Here is a 24,568-nt window from a genome sequence, read left to right as displayed (position 1 = left end):
CTTGACTTTTATTTTCCTTCTCTCATCACCACTCTTGGAACTCTTTAGATTATTTTTGCCAAATGAGTTTCGGGCAATTTCCTGGTATTTCTGTTCCTTCGGTTATGTACACCCACTGTGTATGCACACGCACGTACACACTGTTTAATTTGGGGCTTTCTGCTTTGTTTCCTTGCTCCTTCCCAGCAGGAACTTTGTCACCATCCTCTCTGTATTCTGTGAACCTGCTCAGTGCATGTTTGTTGAAGGGATAGCCTATTTGACTTTTCTACTTTTATCCCGACTGCACATACTTTTATACTGTAATATATATTAGGCTTGCCTGCAGTATTTATCGTGAACACTTTTTCTCCTAACATTCCTGTTATATAAAGTGGTTCTATTTTTAATTGTTGTCTGAGCCGACCATGTAGTAAACAAATAATCGAAGAGAGATACTCAGAGAAGTTAAGGAAAATGTATACGTGTTAAAATCTTACCTGTACTTCCAGGCCCACCTCAGGTTATTACTCTACTGCCTCTAAAATGAACTAATCTTGTTCTGTTTTGTTTCTATGACACCATTTCTATAAATGTTATAACACGAATAAATATTACATATGATCATCTTTACATACATTTGGGCTTCTCTATTAGTTCCCTGAAAGGATGGGAATCATCTTCCCATCTCCCAAAACATGTAGCACGATGCCCTGCACAGCAGAGATTCTTGCTGAGTATTTGTTAGACTGAATTGAGCAGTACAAAGAGCACCGAAGATGAAAATTCAGGGCGTAGACACTGAACCAGGTCTCTTCATAAGGCACAAGGCAGTGGAGTCTAGGGCATAGCTGGAACTTAAATTGAGAAAGCACAAAGTATAGGAAATATCTGCAAAAACATTGATTTTTGAAGCTTAAAAGTACATAAGGATTTGAATGTTTTGCAGTTGAATTTTTTTAATCATGAAGGAGAAAATGTAAATAAAAACATTCATTAATGACTGAAAGTATGTAAATGTACAAAAAGTGTTCCATTTTTATATTAGGAAAGAACATAGAATCATAATTTATAGAATCATAGAATGTACTCAGCTGTGCTTGAATTAATTGGAACTTTTGTTTCAATGAAATGTAGTTAACTGTAGTTCAGCAATTATCCCTGCACTTTCATATAACCAGGGCCACTAGTTTTATAGAAGAAAACTAAAAATGCTTTCTCTCATCTTTCACCCACCCTTTTCCCCAATGGGGTTAACTAACCAGCATCATGGTCTCCTCTCCTTTGGGGATTGTAATTAAACAACGGGGTAAAATTAAAAAACAGAGGGAACGTCAAAGCCATGACAGCTTGAATTTAGAGAGCAGGGGAGCAGGAAAGAATGAAGTACCAGCGGGAGGCGAAGGGATGCCAGAGGCGGAGTGGAGTGCTCAAGGAAGTGGCTCCCACAGGTGCCTGCAGCTCTGGCCCGAGGACCCCGGGGGGTCTGGGACTTAGTTTCTGTTTCTGCTCGATGCTTTCCCCAACTAGCCTTCACCCCATCTGTCAAACACATTTCAGTAATCAAAAATTAGCACAAAAGGGGAATTAATGCATATGAGTCTGTTTCCCTTCTCTTAATACGTGTTTACCAGAGAAAATACCATGCACATGCATCTGCTCTAAAACAATTAATTCTGTTTCGTGATACACTGGGCCAGAAAGCCCTGTCCTATTCTTATCATTTCTAAGTACACTGGGTTTTTCTTTACTATAATTGGCCTTCTTTTTGGTCTTGCTCCTAACTTTCCATGTTAACCCTTCCAGGTGAACGGGTAACTGTCTTTATGAGCTGAAAACCTGTAGGGCAAGTCACTTTCATTTCTCCAGGGAAGGAGGCGCATGGTCATTCTTACAGGAGTTAGCAAAAAGGGCACTTCGGGAAAATTGTGCGGATACACTATGCTTTAAAATTTCTTTGAACAGTTATTGAAAACTAGATTCATTCTCTCATAGGAGCTCAGTGAAATTCTGTTAAAGGATACGTTTATCTACTGTTGCTAAAAGATGCACTTTTCCTGATGTAAACAGATTATTTGAAGGTGAGAATAAGATCTTTTTGTCAGTTTGAAGCTAAAATTACTACTTTATAAAATGTGCTAGGGAATGGAGGCAATCCTTGACTTGATTCAAGTTAAATTGTTAGTTCATCCTACATCCTAAAGGGTAATAGGTGTATATAAAGTTGTCAACATGTACATTGCTTTCTTATAAATACTCTGAACCCCTCTGATTGATACTCGTAGCTGGAAGGCTTAGGGCCTGGCCTTGCTCATATTTTATTTTTGAATTGTTAGTCATGAATTTTTAGGCTGTGGTCTTTCCTCTTCCCGTTAAGTCTTGGATAAAATGCATGGTCTTCCGAGTTATAGCACCTCCACTAACATAAGAAAAGGAATTAGATATTGTGTTCATTTAGTGTTCTGTTCTCCACCAAGTTTTGGTCTAATGTAATCACTTTTGTTTTGCTACTAATGATTTTTGAAACTTTTCCACCAGCATAATAGGGTAAAATTTAGCTATTTTGTAAGCCAAGAAGCCGGTCTTGACTTTTTTTCCCTTCGCCCATACTTGGGTTGAAAATTCAAGATTTATTTCAAGGCCAAAATGTTAAAAAAAAAATGAGTAGTTTTCATTTTAAAGAATACATATTTTTATCTCTTTACATAGTAGTCTGAAATATAGTATTCTGCATGTGTTATCTATGGGTGAATATGTGTATTTTAAGTTTAAAAATTCAGTGTAGTTCTCAATGGATAAAATTTCTTAGGGATGTATTTCCTGACAAGGTCAAAAGAAAAATTGAGCTTTCTTGAATGGTGTAGTATCTGGGATGTGGTATGGGAGAAGAACCAGGTATTATCCAAAACTTTATATATATATATATGTGTGTGTGTGTGTGTGTATATATATATATATGTATGTGTGTATATATATAGTTATATAGTTATATTTATGGTCATGAGTTCATTCTTAGTCCTCCCAGATTCTCAGTTGTAATCAGACCAGGTTCCTCTGAAAATTTTACACGTCGTTTAGCAAATCTGAATGCAGTCTTCAACTTACAAAATAAGTTGCATCTCAAACCTTGGTTCTGTAAGTCCTTTGAAGCGTGTCCTTAAAGATAGTTCCTTAACTAAATAATGTTATTCATAGCGTACAGTTCCATCTTGGGCTGCTAGGAATCTGTTTTCACTTCCTCCTAGGAAATAGACTTTGGCTCCCAGGAAGGAAATTCATACCATGACGGAGGCTGTGGACTTTTATGAAGCAGGTCCCGCAGGTGTAGAGCTGCTTCCTGTCTTCCCAAGTCTTGACCTTTGCCGTTGGCTCCGGGTGCTGATCACAAGTGTAGCTGCTGCCACGGAGCTCGCAGGATTTCTGGCACGCGTGCTGGGGTGGGGCAGGGAGTGGGCGCCCCCTTCCCGGGGCGTGGATTATTTTAAATTTGGGTACCATTTGTAAAGCTTTTATTTCCTGTTATTCACTTGAACTTTATGGTGTAAATAAAAGAATACCTACAGTTTTGATGTAGATTAATTCTTACGGATCCAGATAGTTTATTATAATATTGAAAATTATGGGATATTTTATATACCTGTGAGGCTGCCCCATAGCCATGAGAATTCCTGGACATCCTATTTTCTATACAGTGATGATTCATAGAGTTTTAATAGTCTTTAAATGTCCTCTCTGGGTATTCATTATCTTGCTTAATATTACAAAGTAACCAACTAGAATTCTTTCAGAACTGAAATTTAAGCTTTTATTTATGAAAACATTCCACTTTGTAGGATTTTGTGCTATTTATCAAAAAGTAAAGTGATACTAATCTTTAACTTGCTCCTCTAGATCTAATTCCCCTGAAATGTTTGATATTTAAAGAGTAATACAAAAATATGACTTACGAATATTTTCATTCCTTTTATAAATTGAGTGCTTGCTTCTAAAAGAGCCAGTGAAACAAATCTATTAAATGGTATTATTAAGTCACTAAACACAGAGTAAATTTTGATCAGTCTTAATATTGCTTAAAATAATGTACAAAGGTAAGTCGTTATTTTAATGAGAGTGAAAAAACAACTGTCAGTATTCTTGAAACTGCTTATAAGAGAAATTTATCACTGGGTTATGTTATTAGTGCTATAACTTAGCAGTAAAACATTTCCTAGTGTAAAAGAAAAATAGTAAAGCTGTTGCCTTCCCTTACACCTCTGTGAAGTATTACCCCAGTTTCTCTTGAACAAATAACAGGAAATCGTGGTTCCCTTCTGGATGATTGACGTTTGTTTCTCAGGAATAGTCTGTGACTCATTGTGGGAAGGGGAGAGTGCCCACACTTGTCTATTTTATCCCGTTCTAATTGCTAAACAAATGCCCTTGTGTAACTGCTCGTCCCTTATCTCATTTTGGATAAGGTCTGCTGTATTACTGTAATGCCATGATTTGTTTAATTGTTATACTAGGTCTTCAACTTTATGCAGTTATGACTAATAAGAGTAAACTCTTCTCTCTTTGGAGTCTCATTACTATATTCTGGATCAACTTCAAGAGCTATAGAAGGCACATCGTAAGACCCACTACAACAGAATCGTGTGTATTTAAAAAACACTCCAGAAACCCACAGTTAAATATATCCAAGTTAATCAGAGCCTGCAATTGCTAATTTGTATGCAGAATTCCAGTAGTTAATAGGAAATCAACAAAATAGCGCGTCATTCCAGGGGTGCCCCCGCCCTGCATGTGCTCCCCCTGCCCCACACCAGGAAATGTTCTCGGGTTAAACATATTAAGGCTCTCATAAAATGTCTATGGTAAGGACTCTAAGGTTCTGAGTGAGGTGGAAATCTTCCATTGAGTTCACTGTAGTCTGTGTATTTTAGAATGATTTTAAAACTTGTTTTAAGAAAAGAAGTTTATGAATAATAAGTATTACTATGAAATTTCACAAACCAAATTATCCCATATTTATTACAATCACATTTTATATTATTCACACATAGTATGTTTATTTAAATAAGCCTGTGTTGAAATATATTTCCCCATTTCAGGAGGGGTAAATGGAATTAGAAATTTGTTCAGAGTTGCTTGATATCCATTGAGCCTTGGAAAGTCTAGATTTTCTTCCTATTAGTTATATGAATGGCACATGGTAATATTAATTTATTAGTTACATAAATTCTTATAAAATTTCATAATTAATATTTATAAAATATTAATTTGTTTTTCATATGGTTTGTAATATAAAGTTGGCTTTATTTTATAGCAAATTTAATTCCTCATAAACTCCTATTTGCTTTTATAATTTTTAATTTTGGAAATAAAATTGAACAGAACTTTTTAGCTTAATTTTAGACCTCAACAAATTATATTCTTATTCTGCAAACATACAATTGAAAATTCTTCTATCCTCACAAATCCTTTTTCCTACTTTTAACTTCTTACGCTTATCCCTTATAATAATCTTTCCATGTAGTGTGGCTATAATTATCTCAATTAGTAAATAGTCTTCTCTGCCCAGAAGATAAACAATGAACTTGGATGCGTACTTGAGAATTGCTTTCCCTTCTATCTCAAATTGGTATCTACCATTATTTCCTGTTTCTTCCTTGGAAATACATGTCATTTTTAGGTAACTTTCCTGACTAAATGAGTGTATATCCACCTTTCCAGGACTCCAATAAATTATTTACCATTTGTCTCATTGAACACCATCTGTTCTCAACAGCAGTTCCCTTAAAACACTTAGCATATTAGGAAAGTTTATGCTGCTTCTGGTTACCTGGTTTTTTAAAAGGTGTGTTTTTCTCTACTGCCTATGGATCCTTCTGACCTGTCTTTTGCTGCCTGTGATGTGGTCTGGGTTGAACACGCCCATCGGCCAGGGCAGGCAGGGCTCCAGCGGGCCAGGACAAGCTGGGGGAACTCCCGGGGTGAGGCAGACTTCGGCACCTCACAGTTTATCTGCCCCAACATTGTTATATTTCTGCCCCTGAACTTGACCTGGTCAAGGCCAGCCACCTTATCTCCTGCTCTGGAGCTCAACCCTGTGACCACTGTGCAGATGGCTGTGATTCTGTTGACTGGTTTCCAATGGCCTCCCTTACTTGTAAGCTTTCCTTGTCACCACTCTGGGCGTCTCTGTGCCCACTGGCTCCGGCAGGCGTGCTTTTTCTGGGTGCGCCTTGTCAGCCTCCCTTTCTTCTCTTCATGCTTCCCCAGGACTTTCTTGTCCCAGCCCTGTGTCCCTCCTCAGGTGTCCACACTGGCTTCTGAAAGTTGCCTCCTGTCCTTGTGACCCACCCTGCTGGGATCCCAGGACAAAATCCCCAGAGCCAACTCCTTCTTTTCTGGGTCTTTAAAATGATGTAATCAGTTTGGATATATTTTACTAAATTAAGAGGGGAAGAAAGGCCAAGATGCCGTCTTGATTCCTAAACATTATTTTACTGTATTAAAAGGAATTATGGAGGGGAGGGTATAGCTCAGTGGTAGAGCACCTGCTTAGCATGCATGAGGTCCTGGGTTCAATCCCTAGTACCTCCACTAAAAAAAAAAAAAATTGTGTTAGTGACCATATTCTTTAAACCATGTAGAATTTGCCCAGATATAAATACATATGTGTATACACATCTGTATTATGTTCCCTTTATTTGAAAATCTTATATTTTCTCTCTACCAAAGAGGACACATAGTATATACACTGTTTCAGACACTAGAAAAGAGAATATTGATATAGGTTTTAAATTTTCAGTTGCAAACAGGTGTTGATAGAGCGTATATGAAGTGTCCTTGAAATCAAGTTAGGGCATCTGGGAGTCCTAGTTCCGTGGCACTGAGATGAAACACAGCAGATTTAGTAAATCTTCCTTTAGGTATTTCCATATAATAAAATAGAAAGAGGAAGGCCAGGATCCCTCCTATCACTCACTGGTGGTGGTATCAGGTGGCCATCCCTCTGTTTCTCCTCTGGCAGCAGTGGTGGCAGGAGGACATTTTTGAAGCAAGAAAGATCTAAGTGACCTCTACACTGCTTCTTGCCTTGTTGCTGTTAAACCTGTAGGAACGCCCTTCCTCGACTTCACCATCTTTCATCACTATTTATAGGCACTCTGAAAAAAATATTTTTCACAAACTCCAGTGAAACTGCTTCTGACCACTAAACAGTGTCATATATGCTTTGATATCTATGCCATTTGCCTTGTTTTAAAAATGTTTTTCATCTTTTCTCAGATCTGTTCCAAAGGCAAAAGCCTAACTTAATTTTTTAAACTTTAGAGAAACGCTTCTGTAATTGCTTTTAAGAATGTCAGGAAAATGATAAAAGTTATTTTGGTGCATTTAGCAGTTGCCTTTCATGAGTACAGCTTTCTGCAACATTGGAAGATAATTAAAAATCCAATATTAACATCAGTTGTAAAAGTATGAGTACCTTTTATTTGAAGGGCTACCACACCTCAGTGAAAGCAAGAAAAGATTGGCATATTTACTTGAACAAATTCCAAGGGCATTTTCACACACACACACACACACCCCACACACACTCAGGATTAAACAGTGAAAGTATATATTTAAATCCTGGTTCAGTACTCTTGGGAGCACATTCTTTAATCTCATGACTCTCATCTCATTTATAAGAGATAGGAGGTACATTGCGTTAACTGAACCTAGACCTTTCTTTTCGGTTTTTCATGCTTTGAGGAAGGGCTGTTGTAAGCAGGCTTGAGAGAATTTCGTAAGAGTGGAGAAAATAATTTAAAATTGTTCCCAAAGTTAATCCATATATTAATATTCCTTTACTTTCCAGTAGGGATGTGTCCTCAAGCCTGGCTTCACCACCCCCCTCTCAGCCTGAGAACGTGATTTCCAAACATCAGGGATTTTAGTGTATTTTGTTAGCTGATATGTATCAAGGACTTAGAACAATGCCTGGCATATGCTAGGTCCTTGGTAATGCTATTGAGTAAATGAAAAGAGGGACAAAAACCTGCCTACTGCTCATAGCACACGACCTATCTGCTTGGAGGGAGATTTGGGGCTAATTCTCCCTTTTCCTTAGCAACAGAGATACGGTGAGGAAGGAGGTATAAGTGAATAGCTAGAAAACAGGTGGGTCCACTACTGGCAAATATCTAAATGGTCTTGATTTCAAGTTAAATTAAATATTAGAACACTTTTTTAAGGGGCATTATATTCTTTTTTTTTTTTCATTCCAAATTTTTTAAAATGGGATTACAGTCAGTACAATGTGTCAATTTCTGGTGCACAGCACCATGTCCCAATCATACATACACATGCATGTATTTGTTTTCATATTCTTTTTCATTAAAGGTTATTATAAGATATTGAATATAGTTCCCTGTGCTATAGGGATGAAACTTGTTTTTATCTATTTTTATATATAGTGGTTAACATTTGCAAATCTCAAACTCCCAAATTTATCCCTTCCCACCCCCTGTTCCCCTGGTAACCATAAGATTGTTTACTATGTCTGCAAGTCTGTTTCTGTTTTGTAGATGAGTTCATTAATGTCCTCTTTTTTTCCCCCCCATATTTCACATATAAGTGCTATCATATGGTATTCTTCTTCCTCTTTCTGGCTTACTTCACTTCGAATGATGATCTCTAGGTCCAACCATGTTGCTGCAAATGGCTTTATTGTGTTATATATACTCAGTGGAATACTACTCACCCATAAAAAAGAATAAAATAATGCCATTTGCAGAAATACTGAAACACTTCCAATGTCTGCTCTGCAAGGACCAGATAGGCCCACACCTCTGATACTAGTGGTAGCTTTTCTCTCGAAGCAGAAATATGTATGAAAGCAGGGTTGGCGCAGAAGGAAGTGGGACAGAGATGGGAAGAGAGGTATGAAGAAGCAGAGTATTTGGTAGATTTTTTTTCTTGATTTTTTTCCTTAAGAGTAAAGTGGGGTGCAAGATACTTAGAAAAGATGATAGCTAATTAAATAAATAAATTCTACATTTTTATGTACCTTTGTGTTGGCCGCACGGAGCTGCACTGAGTCAGCACGTGCGTGCATGCACTCTTAGCTAGCCAAAGACCAGTCTTTCTGCAGCCTTGGGCTTCCAGTCTTTTCAGAGGAAGGAAATCAAAGAAACAGCCCCAGACTTTGAGCTCTAAGAAAGATAAAGACCCATAGAAAGTACACAGGATTCTGTCATTGTTCTGTTCATGCTGAGTCAGGAAATGAGCAGATAGTTCTGTTTATTAAATTTTTATTTTTATGTATTTTATAAATATAGAATAAAAGATGGATGGACCTGGAGATTTTCATTCTAAGTGAAATAAACCAGAAAGAGAAAGAAAAATATTATATGATATCACTTATATGTGGAACCTAAAAAAAAAAAAAGACAAACGAACTTATTTGCAAAACAGAAACAGACTCTCAGACAGAGAACAAATTTATGGTTAGCTGGGGGAAGAGTGGTGGGAGGGGATAAATTAAGAGTCAGAGATTTGCAGATACTAACTGATAATATATAGAATAGATAAACAAGTTTATACTGTATAGCACAGGAAACTATATTCGATATCTTGTAGTAAGTTACGGTGAAAAAGAATATGGAAACGAATATATGTGTGTTCATGCACACCAGAAATTGACACCACATTGTAAACTGACTATACTTCAAGTAAAAAAAAAAATATATATATATATATATACACAAAAGAATTTTTTTAACTAGCATTTCAGGTAAAAACAGAAGTACTGAAATTGATCAGAAAAAATAAACAAAGTATAGAACAACAGTTTTTAAAATAATAGCCAAAATCACCAGAGAATGTGGTAGTGGAAGGGACCGGGGCAGTGTTGGGGGTGGGATAAGCAGTGTTGAACTTCACCCCGTCCTTCCTTGTGTCACCTTGGAGGCCTGAGACCGTCATCCTTAGCAGGTGCTGTTGTGCACGTCACAGTAGATGATCGTCTTACTGACTTAGAAGTGCTGTGCTGTGGTAGACAGGTGAAGCCAGTGGCCAGACGTGTGTCAGATGGAACCATAAGAAATTCCTGATTCTGCAGGTCAAAAACAGTCGGAAAGCATCGTCTTCATATGGCCTAATCCTGCAAAGTGTGCTTAAGTGGGAGAGGTGTACAAGGCAGCTCTGTAGGGAACTTCAAGGTGAGCATTGACAGCTCCTGATGGAACAGTGCGGCATTGATTCCTCCATCCTGAGAGGACGGAGGAGGGGTTGGAAAGGTGCCTCTGAACTACTTTGCAGACTCAGTTATCCAAACCCACTACCTAGTGGCCTAGGGTTGCTCCTACGTGAAGCCTCTGCCTTTTTTTTTTCTCCCGAGGAAATTCTTAATGAAAATTACCTGCAGGGCAGAAGAACACTGCAGAAGATTCTGGCATGTTCGAGTGTCCGTGTGTGATTCTCTTTAGGTATATGGGCACACACACACCTTCTTTTCAGAGCTTACCAGTGGGGCCGGTCATTAGCCTGAGTAGCATTTTGCCACACTGACAAAACTGTTCTTTGTGGGGACGCCTTCCAACAGGACCCAGATGCAAGTCACACCGCCTTTAAGCAGAGTAAGGTCAGGGTTACTCTTCCTGTGTGTGGTTATACTGTAGGCTTCTGTGGAGAAAACCCTCATAACTAGAAAAATTTCTTAGTGTTTTGAAAAGGGCCATTATTTTTTTTCCACCTGTGATAAGCTAATGTGTGAATGGGAAAGATTTATTTTGATAGATGCCTTATAACTTTACTGAAAAACAGAGTATTAAGCTGACCGGAAAATAGTGATGCTTCACAATTATAGAATTAACCCTAAGAAAATATGTTTATTATTTGGGATTTTTTTTCAGTTTTTTTTCCCCTAACTCTCAAGTGATACCTCATTGATTATTCAGAAACTGAGATGTTAGAAAGGGAATTCATTTGATCCAATTAATCTGAGCATTCCTTGCAACTTTTGATGCCTTGTTATGTTGCTGATTTTAATATTTGGAGGAGTGGTAACTGCTCAGAATCAAACACTGAGTAGGTTGAAGTAAACAGGGCGTGGTGTCATGTTTACTGTCCCCAAGAGTGCTAGGACATTGTCATTAATGTCATTGATTTATAGATTTTGGAGTGAGCATCTCTAAACCTATCACCTGTAAATTCTTGAAATAACGAAGGCTGTCCCTTTACCCCATGTGGAAAAACTTAGAATGAGGCAGGTAGAAAGTGGCAGTTGAAAAGCCTCTGTGATCTTACATATGAGCAGCAGTAGTAGCTGAATTGAGCTGGCAAACCAGAGGGCAGTAACAGCGGCACTGAAAAATTATTATTTCTAGACTGCACAAGAAACAACTCAGGGAAAAAGCTGTTTGGAGTTTTGACTCATTAATTAAATGTATAGAGAGAAGCTATATTCTGTTGCTCAGAAAGGCCACGATGAAGCATGTGTTACATCAGCTTCTTGAAAATGTGATAAGCTAAAAACACACTGAAATCAGTAATTTCTAAATAACTCAGGTTCAAGATCCACAGCTTGGTCCAGCACCCACGAGTGCTCGGTGTCTCATGCCATTGGTCTCAGCATCAAAGTCTGCATCTTAACACAAGGATAGTTAATGTTCAGGCAGAATGTAAAATCATGTTTAATATTTATAGTATGTGTCAAAAGCAAAGTCACTGTAATTAAAAACACTCAAGCAAGCATTTTGTGGTAATCTCCTTAAAACCTCCTTTAATACAACTCAAGCAGGTATTTAGACGTAATCTCCTTAAAACATACTTTATAAAGTACTGACCCGCAGATGATGTGATAAGTCCACGATTCCATCCCAGGGGATGCTAAGTAACTAACTTACAATGTGTATAAATAGACTCACACATGCCAGTGATCGCAGGGGCAAAATAAAATGTGGAGGCTTTTTTTTTTTTTAGCACATACATTTGGTCATTGTATTAGCAACCACTGACCGGCATGTGTGTGCTCAGTGCATGTTTCTGAAGATGATTTGATGTTAGATCTGTTTAGAGGCTGCATAGGCTCAAATTACCAGGTATTGTTTTATGACAAAGACAACTTGCATGAATATGGAAATTTCTTAATAGAGAAGATGAGGAGTGCCTTTCACTTTAATGTGGCTTATATATGCCATCTTACATATGCAGGAAAGACAGCCATCACTCAGGTCAGCGGTGTCAACGATGACCATGTCCCAGTGGTCAACCTTAAGTCTCGGCCTCTTGGTGGCATTTGACCCTGCTGGTCTCCCATTCCTGATCTCCTCTCTTTGATTACAAGACTGTGTTGTCTTGCCTTCCTGCCTCTTTGGTCTTTCTTCTTCTTTGATTTTTCTTCCTCTTTGGTTTGCTAGCTAGTTCTTTCCCTGCCTGACCAGAAATGCTAGTTTTCTGTAGATTGCCACCTATGACTTTCTTTTCTCTTCATTTTACCTTTCGCTCAGGTGAGCTCATCCATGGTTCCATGAATAAAATCTAGAAACCTTGCTCCCTGAGAGCAACCTGCCTTTTAAGTAGGTTTCAGCCTTTCTCTTGTTGAGCATGTTTTCCCTGCTTGCCCTTCTCAGTGGTCCTTAGTTTCCTCCCAGGTCATCAGACCTTTCTGTGGTCATTGTCTACACTGTACGTGTTAAAAACTATAACCGATCACTTTGTGTCCTCTAACGTGGTAGATCTGTGTACCCATCTCTCTTCATTTTCCGTGTCATGTTTTCAGTTGTCAACCAGATGTTTCAATTCATTGTCTGAGGATCATCTCTAACCACTTAATTTTGCCCTTTTCTGCACTTTTAGGATGCAGCTTGTCAAGTTCTGGACCCCAGTGTGTTTGTCCTGGTCTGGACTGCTTTCTTTCCCAGCTCATTTTCACACTGCCCCATTCCTCCCTGAAGCTGTCCGTCATCCCGGCAGCAAGTTATTGGGCTCTTTCTGAATTCTGACTCATTTTTAAGCCATGGATGACTCCTACCACACAGTGACTTGAATATTTATCGGTCTCCAGGTCTTACCTCCCCTACTCAGCTAAACTCAGTGAAAGTACAAGTGATTTGCCATCTTTGTGTCCTCAGAAGGACTTCCACATAACCCGTGTTTAGTAAAAATCATTTGATTAAAATGATTCATTAGCAGTACAGCGGCCAATAATTACATCTGACAGTTTTCTTTGTTTTTCTAGAAAATACATTTTAATCTAGATTTAAGTATTTTTGCCTATTTTCCAAAAAAATAGATTTTGCATATTTTGATCAAATATGTATTTGCCTAACCATAGTTTAAGGAGAAAAAGTTACTTGAATGCCCTTCTAGAATATATCCTTATTTTTAAAATGAAATTTTATACACACTAGGGTGGGCGTCAGTTTCTTATGATCCAAAATATTCCTACCTTTTTTTTTTCCTTTAATATCTGTCAGGATACTTTCCTGCTGTGCTGAAGCTGTGCTCTCTAGATTATAATTTTAATTCCTTTATGGGAAAATTGCATTCACTTAAATGAAATTCAGAGTAGAGAAAATACATCTCATTAAACAGAGCCACTCTAAGAAATATTACTAATCGTATAAACTTGTGAAAACAAACAAAAAAGTAAATTGGAAAAGACTAACCAGCCATCATTGTGCTTTAAATTTTATCTTCCAAGGTAGTTATGTCCCTGAATTTTCTGTGTCGGGTAACTTTGTCTGTAACTTTATTCATACATCTGAGATTGTAAGCTGTGTACCAATTATTTAATTCCTGTCTGTGGTGCATTATGAACCGTGATTTAAGAGGATGAATCTTATTTAGTGGTGAATTATCCTCCAAAACATTAATGATTCACTTATCATCAAAGATAATCCCATAAAAGAAAATGTTCCACAAGAATTACTCCCAAATAGTCCCCCTAAATAATGGGAAAACTAACATGAGATCCCTCAGGTTAAATATTGTGACTCAGGATGGATGCTTATCAAAACAAAAGGAAATAGCAAAAAGGTTTTTGGTTTTTTTTATTTTGCATATTTTGTATGTGGATGAAAACAAGGATTTTAGTAAACTAGTCCTTAAAGTCATTGATTTGTTTTTGAAACATATCTTTTGTATGTCAAGTGCTCTCCAAATTCTTCCGTTTCTCAGTGTTCTTTATATGAAAGAGTATATATTTGATAAACAATGATTTATCTTAATGATCTAATGTGGCTGTTCCCAACCTGCACGCTACAGACATCAGGGGAACCAGAGTTCTTACAAGAGACACCCAAACCCATTTGTACAAGGAACACTGCCTGTGCAGTAAGCAAACACCACGGCTGCTGGTGTACCACTCTCTTATACTATATTGTTAAAAACCTTTTTTTCTGCTGCTAACCTATGTTTATACATGCTTATATAAATTTAAAGCAGTACAGAAAAATGTAATATAGAAAAGTAGAATTATCTATAGTTCCATTCCTATGGCAGTCACTGTTAAGAACTGTAGATCCCAAAACAGAAACAGACTCAGACATAGTAAACAATCTTATGGTTACCGGGGGAAAGGAGGTGGGAAGGGATAAATTTGGGAGTTTGAGATTTGCACATGTTAGCCACTATACATAAAAATGGATTTAAAAAACAAGTTTCTTCTGTAGAGCACAGGGAACTAGATTCAATGTCTTGTAATAACCTTGAATGAAGAAGAATATGAAAATGAATATATGCATGTATATGCATGACTGGGACATTGTGCTGTACAATTGTAACTGACTGTACTTCAGTTAAAAAAAAGAATTGTAGATCCAGTAGTAATACTGATTATTAATAGCCAGGATTTAAATAGCACTGACTGTGTGTCAGACCCTGTGGTAAATGCTCTTAAATATACCAAGTAATTTAACCTGTAAGAACCCAATAAGATAGCACTACTGTAATCACTACTTAACAAGTGACAAAACTGGCCCAGAAAGGTTACATACTCCTGATAAATATTGTTCCCAGTTTTTCCTATGGGTAGATTGTGATTTAATATTATTGCTATTCTACTATTTACAAAAAATAGGAACATAGCATACCAATACTGTTGTACCACTGTTGGGTCCACAACAGACCCCCCCAGACTGCTCTTCCCTCCAATCTGTAAATACAGATAGCACCGCCATCCAGTTTCTCTGTGGGTCCTGTTGGTACTGTCTACTTTTTTAAAAAGGCCATTTCTCTCACTGTCTTTACAACTTTAAGCTTAATCCAAGCTATTATCATCTCCTGCCCGGATAATTGCAGGAGCCAACTTGGCTGGTCTCCCCAGTTCCAACATCACCCACTCCTGTAGTCCATTCTCCAGACAGCAGCCAAAGTAAGATTTTTAAATGTCACTCAGATCATGTTACCCTTCTGCTTAAATCATCTCAATATTCACATCACTCGTGACGGCACTTAAAATAGCATCCTTCGTCGTTACCATAGCCCTGGAGACCCACGTGGTCCCTCTCTGTCTTCTTCATGGCCCTCACAGCCCACCACCCCTAGCCCCTTCCTCCTCTCAGCCACGTCGCCCTTGTCTCCGTCCCTGGAACGTGTCACGTTCATTCTTGTCTCAGGGACTTTGCACTTGCTCTTCCCTCTGCTCGGCATCCTCCCACGCCTGGCTGTCTCCCCCGAGCCGACTTCTCAGGCCACCTTTCTAAAGAATCCGAACCCTCCACCATTCCATTCAATCTCAGTCTCTGTCATTTTCTTCATAGCATTCATCACTATCTGAATTTATTTCCTTCCTTCTGTATTGTCTTTCTCTCCTAATATGGCAGAAACTCCCAGAGAATAGGAACTTTCTCTTTCTTATTCAGCTGAGTGCCTAGAACAGTGGGGCCCATGGCAGGCTTCCAATGAACAGTTTAATGAATGATTGTGACACACCAGCATGTTCGGCTATAAGGCTGTTTCCTGAGGTGGTGTTTATATATTCCTCCAAATTCTCTATGTGCTGGGTAACTGAATGAATGCTTGAATTGACTGCATGTGGGGAAAAAACCTTTTCAGTAGCTGGTGGTGATGGTAGAAGTGTGTATCTGATGAAGTGATAGTGCAGAAGGGAGGTTTGTTTCCTTCACATTGAATTGAGTTTAAGAAATAAGACAAAGTGTTCTTTTCATCTGAAGAATTTCTGGCCACTGAATAGTGGATCAATCACTACTGTATTGTTATATAACTGTTAGGAAGGTGGGGAAAGACAGTTTTCCATATGGTAATTCCTGGAACAGCATGGCGCCTTATAGATTCTCAGCCAATTTCTCCAGTTATTTTTTGGTTGGTAAAAATCATGTTTTCTCACACAGCTTCTTACTGCTTCTCCCTAAGCATCCAGCTGTTTTGGGGGAAAAGATAGCCCAGTATGTGTTTTTGATGATTGGTTAGTATATCTGCCTCCCAGTTGTCACCAAAATCAGCATGAACCTTTGATTAATTTCCTCAATCTCTTCAATGAATCGCTAGAACTATTATATTTGGTGCTGAAAATAGTTACATCTTACTTGTGTTTCCCTGAGAGAGACACTGGGTTTGCAAGTGGAAATACAGTGTTCACTCATTTCTGCTTTATAGTATTTTACCATTTGTAGAAAATCCTATGAACTACCTTTATCTGTTGATTATCAACTTCTTTCTGTGAACAATGTGTCTTTGATTACCAAGACCAAAAATGACCAATTTGGGTCGTTTTTCCCAACTCGTCAATATTAAAATGTTTTTTAAGAGGTAGAATACCATTATAATGCGTACATTTATGCAGAAATTTTAAGCAAAATCAGCATAGAGATAATCATAGATGCGGGAAAGATTTTAAGTGCCATATGATTAGCTATTCTAGGAAAAGTAAGTTTTTACATGTAGATGTTTTTATGCTTGATCAGATCAAATAATGGCTATTTACTGTGTGTAATACATTGACTTTAATTTGAGCTTGAAATCCAATTTGACTGAAACTTTCAGTTTCAGAGATAACCACAAGATAGGGTCTCAATGGAGACTGGAGTTTTCCTGACCCACCCACACTTTGTGGCCTGTCTTCTGTGTCAGTAGTGCATATGCTTGTGGAATAGCTTGCTGAGCTTTTGAGGATAGTTTGTCTCCTTGGATGTGTTTTGTTTTTTTCTTTTCCCTCTGTGCAAAGCTAAATGAACCGTATAGGAATTGAATCTATAACCTTGGCCTCCTTCATTTACCTCCTGTAAAATCGCCTTTTGGAAATTTACATTCTACTGTCATGAGATTAAGAGTGTGATTTCATTTACTCAATAAATAGTACCAATGCTGCACTAATGGCAGCAGAGAGCACAGAGAGGCAGAGGACAAGGTCCTTGCCCTCAGGGGATTAGGATAAGTGCACAAGTCACGAATGTCAGGGCCACAGTGGTGACTGCTGAGGGAGGGGGGTTCGGGAAATGGGACAGTGAATCAGGACAACGGGACAATGGGGCATCCTGCTGGGAGAACATCAGGGGCCCTTGGAGGAGGGACGGGTTTTGCAGGAGTTGGAGTGGGAGTCGGTGTACAGATGGCGGTACCCACAGCATCCCGATGGGGATGTAGGAGCCTGGTGAGCACAAGCTTGAGAAGACCAGCGGGGGAAGGCAGAGGAGGAAGAGGGACTGAAGTGTTACCATTCACGGAGGTACTGGGTAGGGGTGAAGGTTTCTGAGCTGGAAAGTCATAGAACCAGAAATCTGTGACAGGAAACTTCATTTGTCAGCCACTGTAGAAGGAATTTGAGAGGGCAGGGTTGGGGGAGGTTGGGGAGGAACCCTGAGGAAGTGACAAGGGCTTGAACCAGTGTTCCCACCAGAGGAGTGAAGAGAAGCAATGGGAGAGGGTGCGAGGCTAAACGAGCAGGACTTGCAAACGGATTCGTTAAGGTTTGAACCTGGGCACCTAGCGGGTGGCAGTACCCTTCCAGAAGCCAGTAGCACAGAAAGGCAGGGAAGTTATGTGAAGGAGGTGAACATGTGAAATTGGAATGTGGGGAGAGGTTGGAGCTGGATGTACAGGTTCTGGAAGCCATTCCCCACAGGAGCTGTTTGGGCCAGGAAGACGGAGATCATTCAGGGGTAGAGTGGAGAAGTGAGAGGAAAGATGGCTGAAGGTCGAACGCCAGAGATCTACATCGATGACCAGGAAAATGAGAAGGAGCCCTGTTAGAGGGCTGCCGAGAGGCCTGCAGAGGCAAGCGTGTGCCTTCCTCATTGAGAGATGTTAGTGATCAACAAGGAAACATAATTCGGGTTTGCTTGAATCTTGTCATTAAGCAAAAGGACTTTTAATTTGAGTTTCACAATGCATCCTTTTTTATGCTACACTTTCTCTTTGACTGCTCATTTGATTTCACTCCATACTTTTCATGCTCAGGACATTTAAAAACAAAGAACGTCCCTTTCTGTAAGTCAGAGCTCAGAATTGATGACTACTGTGAAAATGCCGATTATCTGAGATCACTCATTTATGCCAGGTGTTACCTGGGTGCCTACTAGGTACTGGGTACCATTCCATACACTGGGGACATAGTGGAAAACCAAACACCAAAGAAAATCTCAGCCCCTGTGGAGTTTACCTTCTTGTGTGGATGAAGGAAACAATAAACAGAGCAAACAGTAAACAGACCAAAGACGTAAAGAACAGACAACATGTGAGATAGTGTTATACCCTAGGGAGAAAAATAGAGCAGGAGGGGAAGGGGGTTGGGAAGAATGGATGTTTTCAGTAGAATGGTCAGGGAAGGCCTGACTGAGGAAGTGGTATTTGGATACAGTCCTGAAGGGAGGTGAGGGAGGGGGCTACAGAGATATCAGGGTGAACTGGGGGCAGCACGTGCAAAGGCCCTGAGGTGGGAGCACACCTCAGATGTTTGAGGTCTAGCAAGGAGGCCAGTGTTGCTGAAGGCACTCAGGCAAGGGAAAGAGGTTAGTGAAGTCTTGGGCCAAATGAGGGCTCTGTGGTCAGAGGTTGACTTTGACTTTTCCTCTGAGTGTGAGGGAAATCCCTTGGATGGTTTTGAGCAAAGGACTGAATAAGGATCATTTTGGCTACCAGGGAAGGAAGAGGGCAGGGAGAAACAGGATGGCCAGCCAACAGGCTTTTGCACATCCCTGGAAGAGGCGTTGATAGCTTGGACTGGCGTGGCACCGGAGGAGGTGTGGGAAGTGATTGGAGTTGGATGTCTTCTGAGGGTGAAGTAATTAGAATTTGACAGATGGGGAAAGAAAACAGAGAGAAAGAATAGTCAGAGGTGAGTCTAAGTTTCTGTACTGGTTGGCTCAGGCTCCCTAACAAAGTACCACAAATGGGTGGCTTACACAACAGGAGTGGATTATTTCCTGGTTCTGTAGGCTCATCCAAGATGAACATGTTGGCTGCGTCAGTTCCTGCTGATGGCTGTGAGGGACAGTCTGCTGCATCCCTCTTCCAGCTTCTGGCAGCGTGCTGGCCGTCTTTGGTATTCCTTGGCCTGTGAAAGAATCATTTCCTTCGTCTTCACAGGGCATTCCCCCTGTGTGTGTCTGTGTCCTCATTTCCTCATTTTAATAAGGACACCAGTCACATTGGATTAGGGGCCCACCTTCTCCAGAATGACCTCTCATCTTAACAAACCATCTCTGCTCTGACTGTGTGCCCAAAAAAAGATCACACTCTGATGTTCTCGGGGCTAGGACTTCGGCATAGGAATTGGAGGAGGGCACAATTCAGCCCATAACTGATGCCGTTAACTCAGCCCAGAAAGTGAGTTTGGAGAAGAAGGGGAGAGTTCCAAAGACTAAAGTTAAGAGACTCCTAAGTTTGGGGACCATGACCAAGGTTCACAAAAATGTTAACTACAAATCCCTCAGATGTTTGCGGTTGTGGAAAAGCAATTACATGTTAATGATGATTTTTAAGTTACATTCTAATTGTTTACAAAGTCATGGTATTTCCCTGTGAAGCATTGGAGAGTCGGACAGAGTATGGATTGAGTTTTTACTGGCTGATCTGCCGGAGAAGTTACTGGTGCTGAAATGGAATGTTTTGAATGCCATAAAGAAGTCAAAGGACACTAATAAAAATAATAAAGAGTGCTTTTCTCAGAAGGAGAAACAACTTTGGAGAACATTGTTTCAGTCCTTGATGTAAGAACTCATTTTCTAGAAAGTCAGGCGTGCTCCAGCAGCTCTGAGCAGCTGAATAGTTTGTTCCGTCATCTGTTTTTTGGTGAGAGTGTAGTTAAAACATAGCAAATCATGTTTTTTAAAAAAATTACCAAGGCAAGTATTATCACGTTTTGGCTAATTTGAAAAACAGAGAAATCATCACCATGACATAACCCTTCCAGCCTTTTATGTGTTTTCTTTGAGTCTGTTTCCCATGTTCCTGCTGTTTCACGTGGAGACAAAAGCCAGGACAGCAAGGTGACGGCAGCGCCATACCCCGAATCCATCCACCCTGCACACATCCGGCTCACATTTCTCTGAGCCATTGCACATCCTGCTTCCTCTGCCCTCTTTCTTTGTCTGGCTACCATCTAGTTGTGCTGCAAAACTCAGCTCAGCTGTCACCTCTCTGACTTGTGTACCCCCACCCTCCCCAGTACGGAAGGCTGAGCCTACAACATGCCGCCATATTACCCCACACCTAAGCACACACGGCCACAGTCCGTGTCTCCACCGACTTGGAGGACAGGGCCAGGGCTGTTTATATTCATTTCCTCAGTACCTTGCACAGGACTGGTGGGTGGATATTCAATAAATGCATGTGGATTAGGAATGAAAAAAAAATCAAATTTGTTGCCTGCTTGGTACCCACCTGTCACTGAGCTATGAGACCTTATTAGAATTTTAAACAGTGTTATTCAGATTGTGCCAGTAATGCATATATTGAGAAGAGTCTCCTTAAAAAGTGCATCTACAGATTGTTGCTTAAAAGGTTAACTTTGTCCCTAAAAACTGAACCCTTCAGTTTCTTACCATGAAAGATACCTGAGATAGTTACCATAGATGGCTTGTTCTTTGTATTGACTGTGTCTCTTCAAATTAGTAAGTATTTGTAAGTAAATAAGTAAGTAAATGAAGTAATTTGAACATACCTATATAAGGTAATGTGGAAGAAATGCAGGAGCTGGGAGGGGTGAAGTTATTGGCAGTAGAAGTAAGAATTATTTTTATTTTAATTAGTTGTTTTGGAGAGAGGAGACTTTTTTATCTGACATAATTGAGATATATAATCTGAGTCTGGGTGAAGAGAGTCAAGAAGTATTGTAACAACCCTCTGATGCCTAAAATACTTCCACGATGACTTGGCTCAAGATTTCTCTCCTCCCTGCTCACCTAGAATGCAAATAATGCTTTTCGGTAAATGTTAAATAGGAAAAGGTTTGCATGCGATTGTGTATGATTTCTTAGTACACAGAGAAGAGAGGCTTTGCTCTACAGAATTCTTGATACATCACTCCCCTTAGAGGGCTCTGCCTTCATTTTCTAAGTCACGTGGTATGTGACCCTACTGAGTACATTTACAGAACCACGATTACTGACAGACTTTGAGCTAAGCTGTATAGCATGTCAAATGTGCCATTACAGTGTAGTTATTTAAATCTCAATTTCTTTCCCCAGCTCTACTTTACGAAGTGTTTCTACTGGATCTTCAAGACCTTCCAAAATATGTTTGGTGTGTGGGGATGAGGCTTCAGGATGTCATTATGGGGTGGTAACCTGTGGCAGCTGCAAAGTCTTCTTCAAACGAGCAGTGGAAGGTAAATGTTCATGTGGGTGTTCCTTTTATGTATTACTTTCCTAGTGTGTCCTTCACTTGCACAGTTGGCGCTATAGCATTACTGGGAAGTAATTTTTAAAAATGTTTTTGAATGTGATCTGTCAGTGATCAATAGTAATAATGGCTTGTCTGGAAACCATCTGGAGAATTTCCACTAAGCAATATTGAACAGCCAGAATTTGAAATTATCAACTGAGATCAGCCTGTCAAAAAAAGACTGGGCTTTTGTTGTTGTTGTTGTTAGTTTGTCTCAGTTTACTTTTCACTGAGACTTAGAGAAATAATTCTGTGTCACCATAAATTTAATTCGCATGATCTAAAAGAGCGTTTTTACTAGGCATGCACAGAATAGAGCTTGTCTGCCTTTTCTGTGTTTCTGTATAAATATATGGTGTTTGTGGCAAATTAAAACATTCGTATCAGGATCATGTCTGTAATTTAAGTTTGTTTCCGTACAGAATAATGTCATCTAACAGCTGCTTGAGTTTCCAGGTCCCCACTTGAAATCCTACTGAAGATTTCCAAACCAGTACATTAAATGAGAAATTTGACTGAGATTCTTTAAGTGTATCTATTCTAGCTTTTGCTTCTGTCCAAGTAATTGTACTCTGTAGGAGAAATGGTCTTTTAGTTTGTCTTTGCCTTCCTCCAACCTTACGTACAAGGAATTAATTAACATCAGACTTAGGCCAGATGGTTTTATTAATGTTAGCTGCTATGACTGGTCAAAGTGTAGAATTTTTTGCTATCAGTAGAAGTATTCTGTAATTGGCACTCATTCTCTCTAAGGAGTTCAGCATAAGATTCCTGCAGGTGTGTTTCTCAGGACATTTTTCTGAGAGATGAATTGGTACTTCAGAGGCTTAAGTATAAACGACTCAAATGTTTTGTCTTTGTTTTGCTGATGAAATGTCCTCAGTTCTGGGATGGAATAAAGCTGACTGAGTAGTTATTCCTGTGCTTCTGGGATTGATTCTGCATTATTTAATTGATGGTACATGATTTTATATTAGTTACACTATTAATTATTTAATAGTTCCCAAGCCCAGCATTGAATTGCTAATAGTAGTTCTGCATTTCTTTTTTTTTTTTTTAACATTTTTTATTGATTTATAATCATTTTACAATGTTGTGTCAAATTCCAGTGTTCAGCACAATTTTTCAGTTATTCATGGACATATACACACTCATTGTCACATTTTTTTCTCTGTGAGTTATCATAACATTTTGTGTATATTTCCCTGTGCTATACAGTGTAGTCTATTCTACAATTTTGAAATCCCAGTCTATCCCTTCCCACCCTCCACCCCCCTGGTAACCACAAGTCTGTATTCTCTGTCTGTGAGTCTATTTCTGTCCTTTATTTATGCTTTGTTTTTGTTTGTTTGTTTGTTTTTGTTTTTGTTTTTTAGATTCCACATATGAGCGATCTCATATGGTATTTTTCTTTCTCTTTCTGGCTTACTTCACTTAGAATGACATTCTCCAGGAGCATCCATGTTGCTGCAAATGGCATTATGTTGTCGGTTTTTATGGCTGAGTAGTATTCCATTGTATAAATATACCACCTCTTCTTTATCCAGTCACCTGTTGATGGACATTTAGTCTGTTTCCATGTTTTGGCTATTGTAAATAGTGCTGCTATGAACATTGGGGTGCAGGTGTCATCCTGAAGTAGATTTCCTTCTGGATACAAGCCCAGGAGTGGGATTCCTGGGTCATATGGTAAGTCGATTCCTAGTCTTTTGAAGAATCTCCACACTGTTTTCCATAGTGGCTGCACCAAACTGCATTCCCACCAGCAGTGTAGGAGGGTTCCCCTTTCTCCACAGCCTCTCCAACATTTGTCATTTGTGAACTTTTGAATGACGGCCATTCTGACTGGTGTGAGGTGATACCTCATTGTAGTTTTGATTTGCATTTCTCTGATAATTAGTGATATTGAGCATTTTTTCATGTGCTTTTTGATCATTTGTATGTGTTCCTTGGAGAATTGCTTGTTTAGGTCTCCTGCCCATTTTTGGATTGGGTTGTTTATTTTTTTCTTATTGAGTCGTATGAGCTGCTTATATATTCTGGAGATCAAGCCTTTGTCGGTTTCACTTGCAAAAATTTTCTCCCATTCCGTAGGTTTTCTTCTTGTTTTATTTCTGGTTTCCTTTGCTGTGCAGAAGCTTGTAAGTTTCATTAGGTCCCATTTGTTTATTCTTGCTTTTATTTCTTCTAGGAGAAAATTTTTGAGATGTATGTCAGATAATGTTTTGCCTATGTTTTCCTCTAGGAGGTTTATTGTATCTTGTCTTATGTTTAAGTCTTTAATCCATTTTGAGTTGATTTTTGTATATGGTGTAAGGGAGTGTTCTAGCTTCATTGTTTTACATGCTGCTGTCCAGTTTTCCCAACACCATTTGCTGAAGAGACTGTCTTTATTCCACTGTATATTCTTGCCTCCTTTGTCAAAGATGAGTTGACCAAAAGTTTGTGGGTTCATTTCTGGGCTCTCTATTCTGTTCCATTGGTCTATATGTCTGTTTTGGTACCAATACCATGCTGTCTTGATGACTGTAGCTCTATAGTATTGTCTGAAGTCTGGGAGAGTTATTCCTCCAGCCTCTTTCTTTCTCCTCAGAAATGCTTTGGCAATTCTACGTCTTTGTTGGTTCCATATGAATTTTATTATGATTTGTTCTAGTTCTGTGAAATATGTCCTGGGTAATTGGATAGGGATTGCATTAAATCTGTAGACTGCCTTGGGCAGTGTGACCATTTTAACAATATTGATTCTTCCAATCCAAGAGCATGGAATATC

At 39.2% G+C, this 24,568-nt stretch overlaps 1 protein-coding gene and 1 long non-coding RNA gene across 6 annotated transcripts in view; both read left to right on the top strand.

The window, feature by feature from the left end:
• Positions 1-24,568, top strand: part of NR3C2 (nuclear receptor subfamily 3 group C member 2) — a 331,163-nt gene that overhangs the window by 142,820 nt on the left and 163,775 nt on the right. For 4 of the 5 annotated variants that reach the window (XM_032464650.1, XM_032464660.1, XM_032464625.1 and 1 more), the window contains exon 3: positions 21,600-21,751. In XM_032464650.1, coding sequence (XP_032320541.1) covers positions 21,600-21,751 — 152 coding nt within the window. The remainder of the gene's footprint in view (positions 1-21,599; positions 21,752-24,568) is intronic. The other variant, XM_032464633.1, reaches the window with a different exon arrangement.
• On the top strand, positions 2,373-8,197 carry LOC116658820. The gene is made up of 3 exons (XR_004314120.1): positions 2,373-2,383; positions 4,322-4,324; positions 8,121-8,197. It is a non-coding gene; the product is annotated as an uncharacterized LOC116658820 (long non-coding RNA).

Source organism: Camelus ferus, chromosome 2 (assembly GCF_009834535.1).
Source record: "Camelus ferus isolate YT-003-E chromosome 2, BCGSAC_Cfer_1.0, whole genome shotgun sequence".
In the NCBI taxonomy this organism is placed as follows: Eukaryota; Metazoa; Chordata; class Mammalia; order Artiodactyla; family Camelidae; genus Camelus; species Camelus ferus.
Note: the sequence above shows the minus strand (reverse complement) of the source record. Positions and strands in the feature narration are given on the sequence as shown.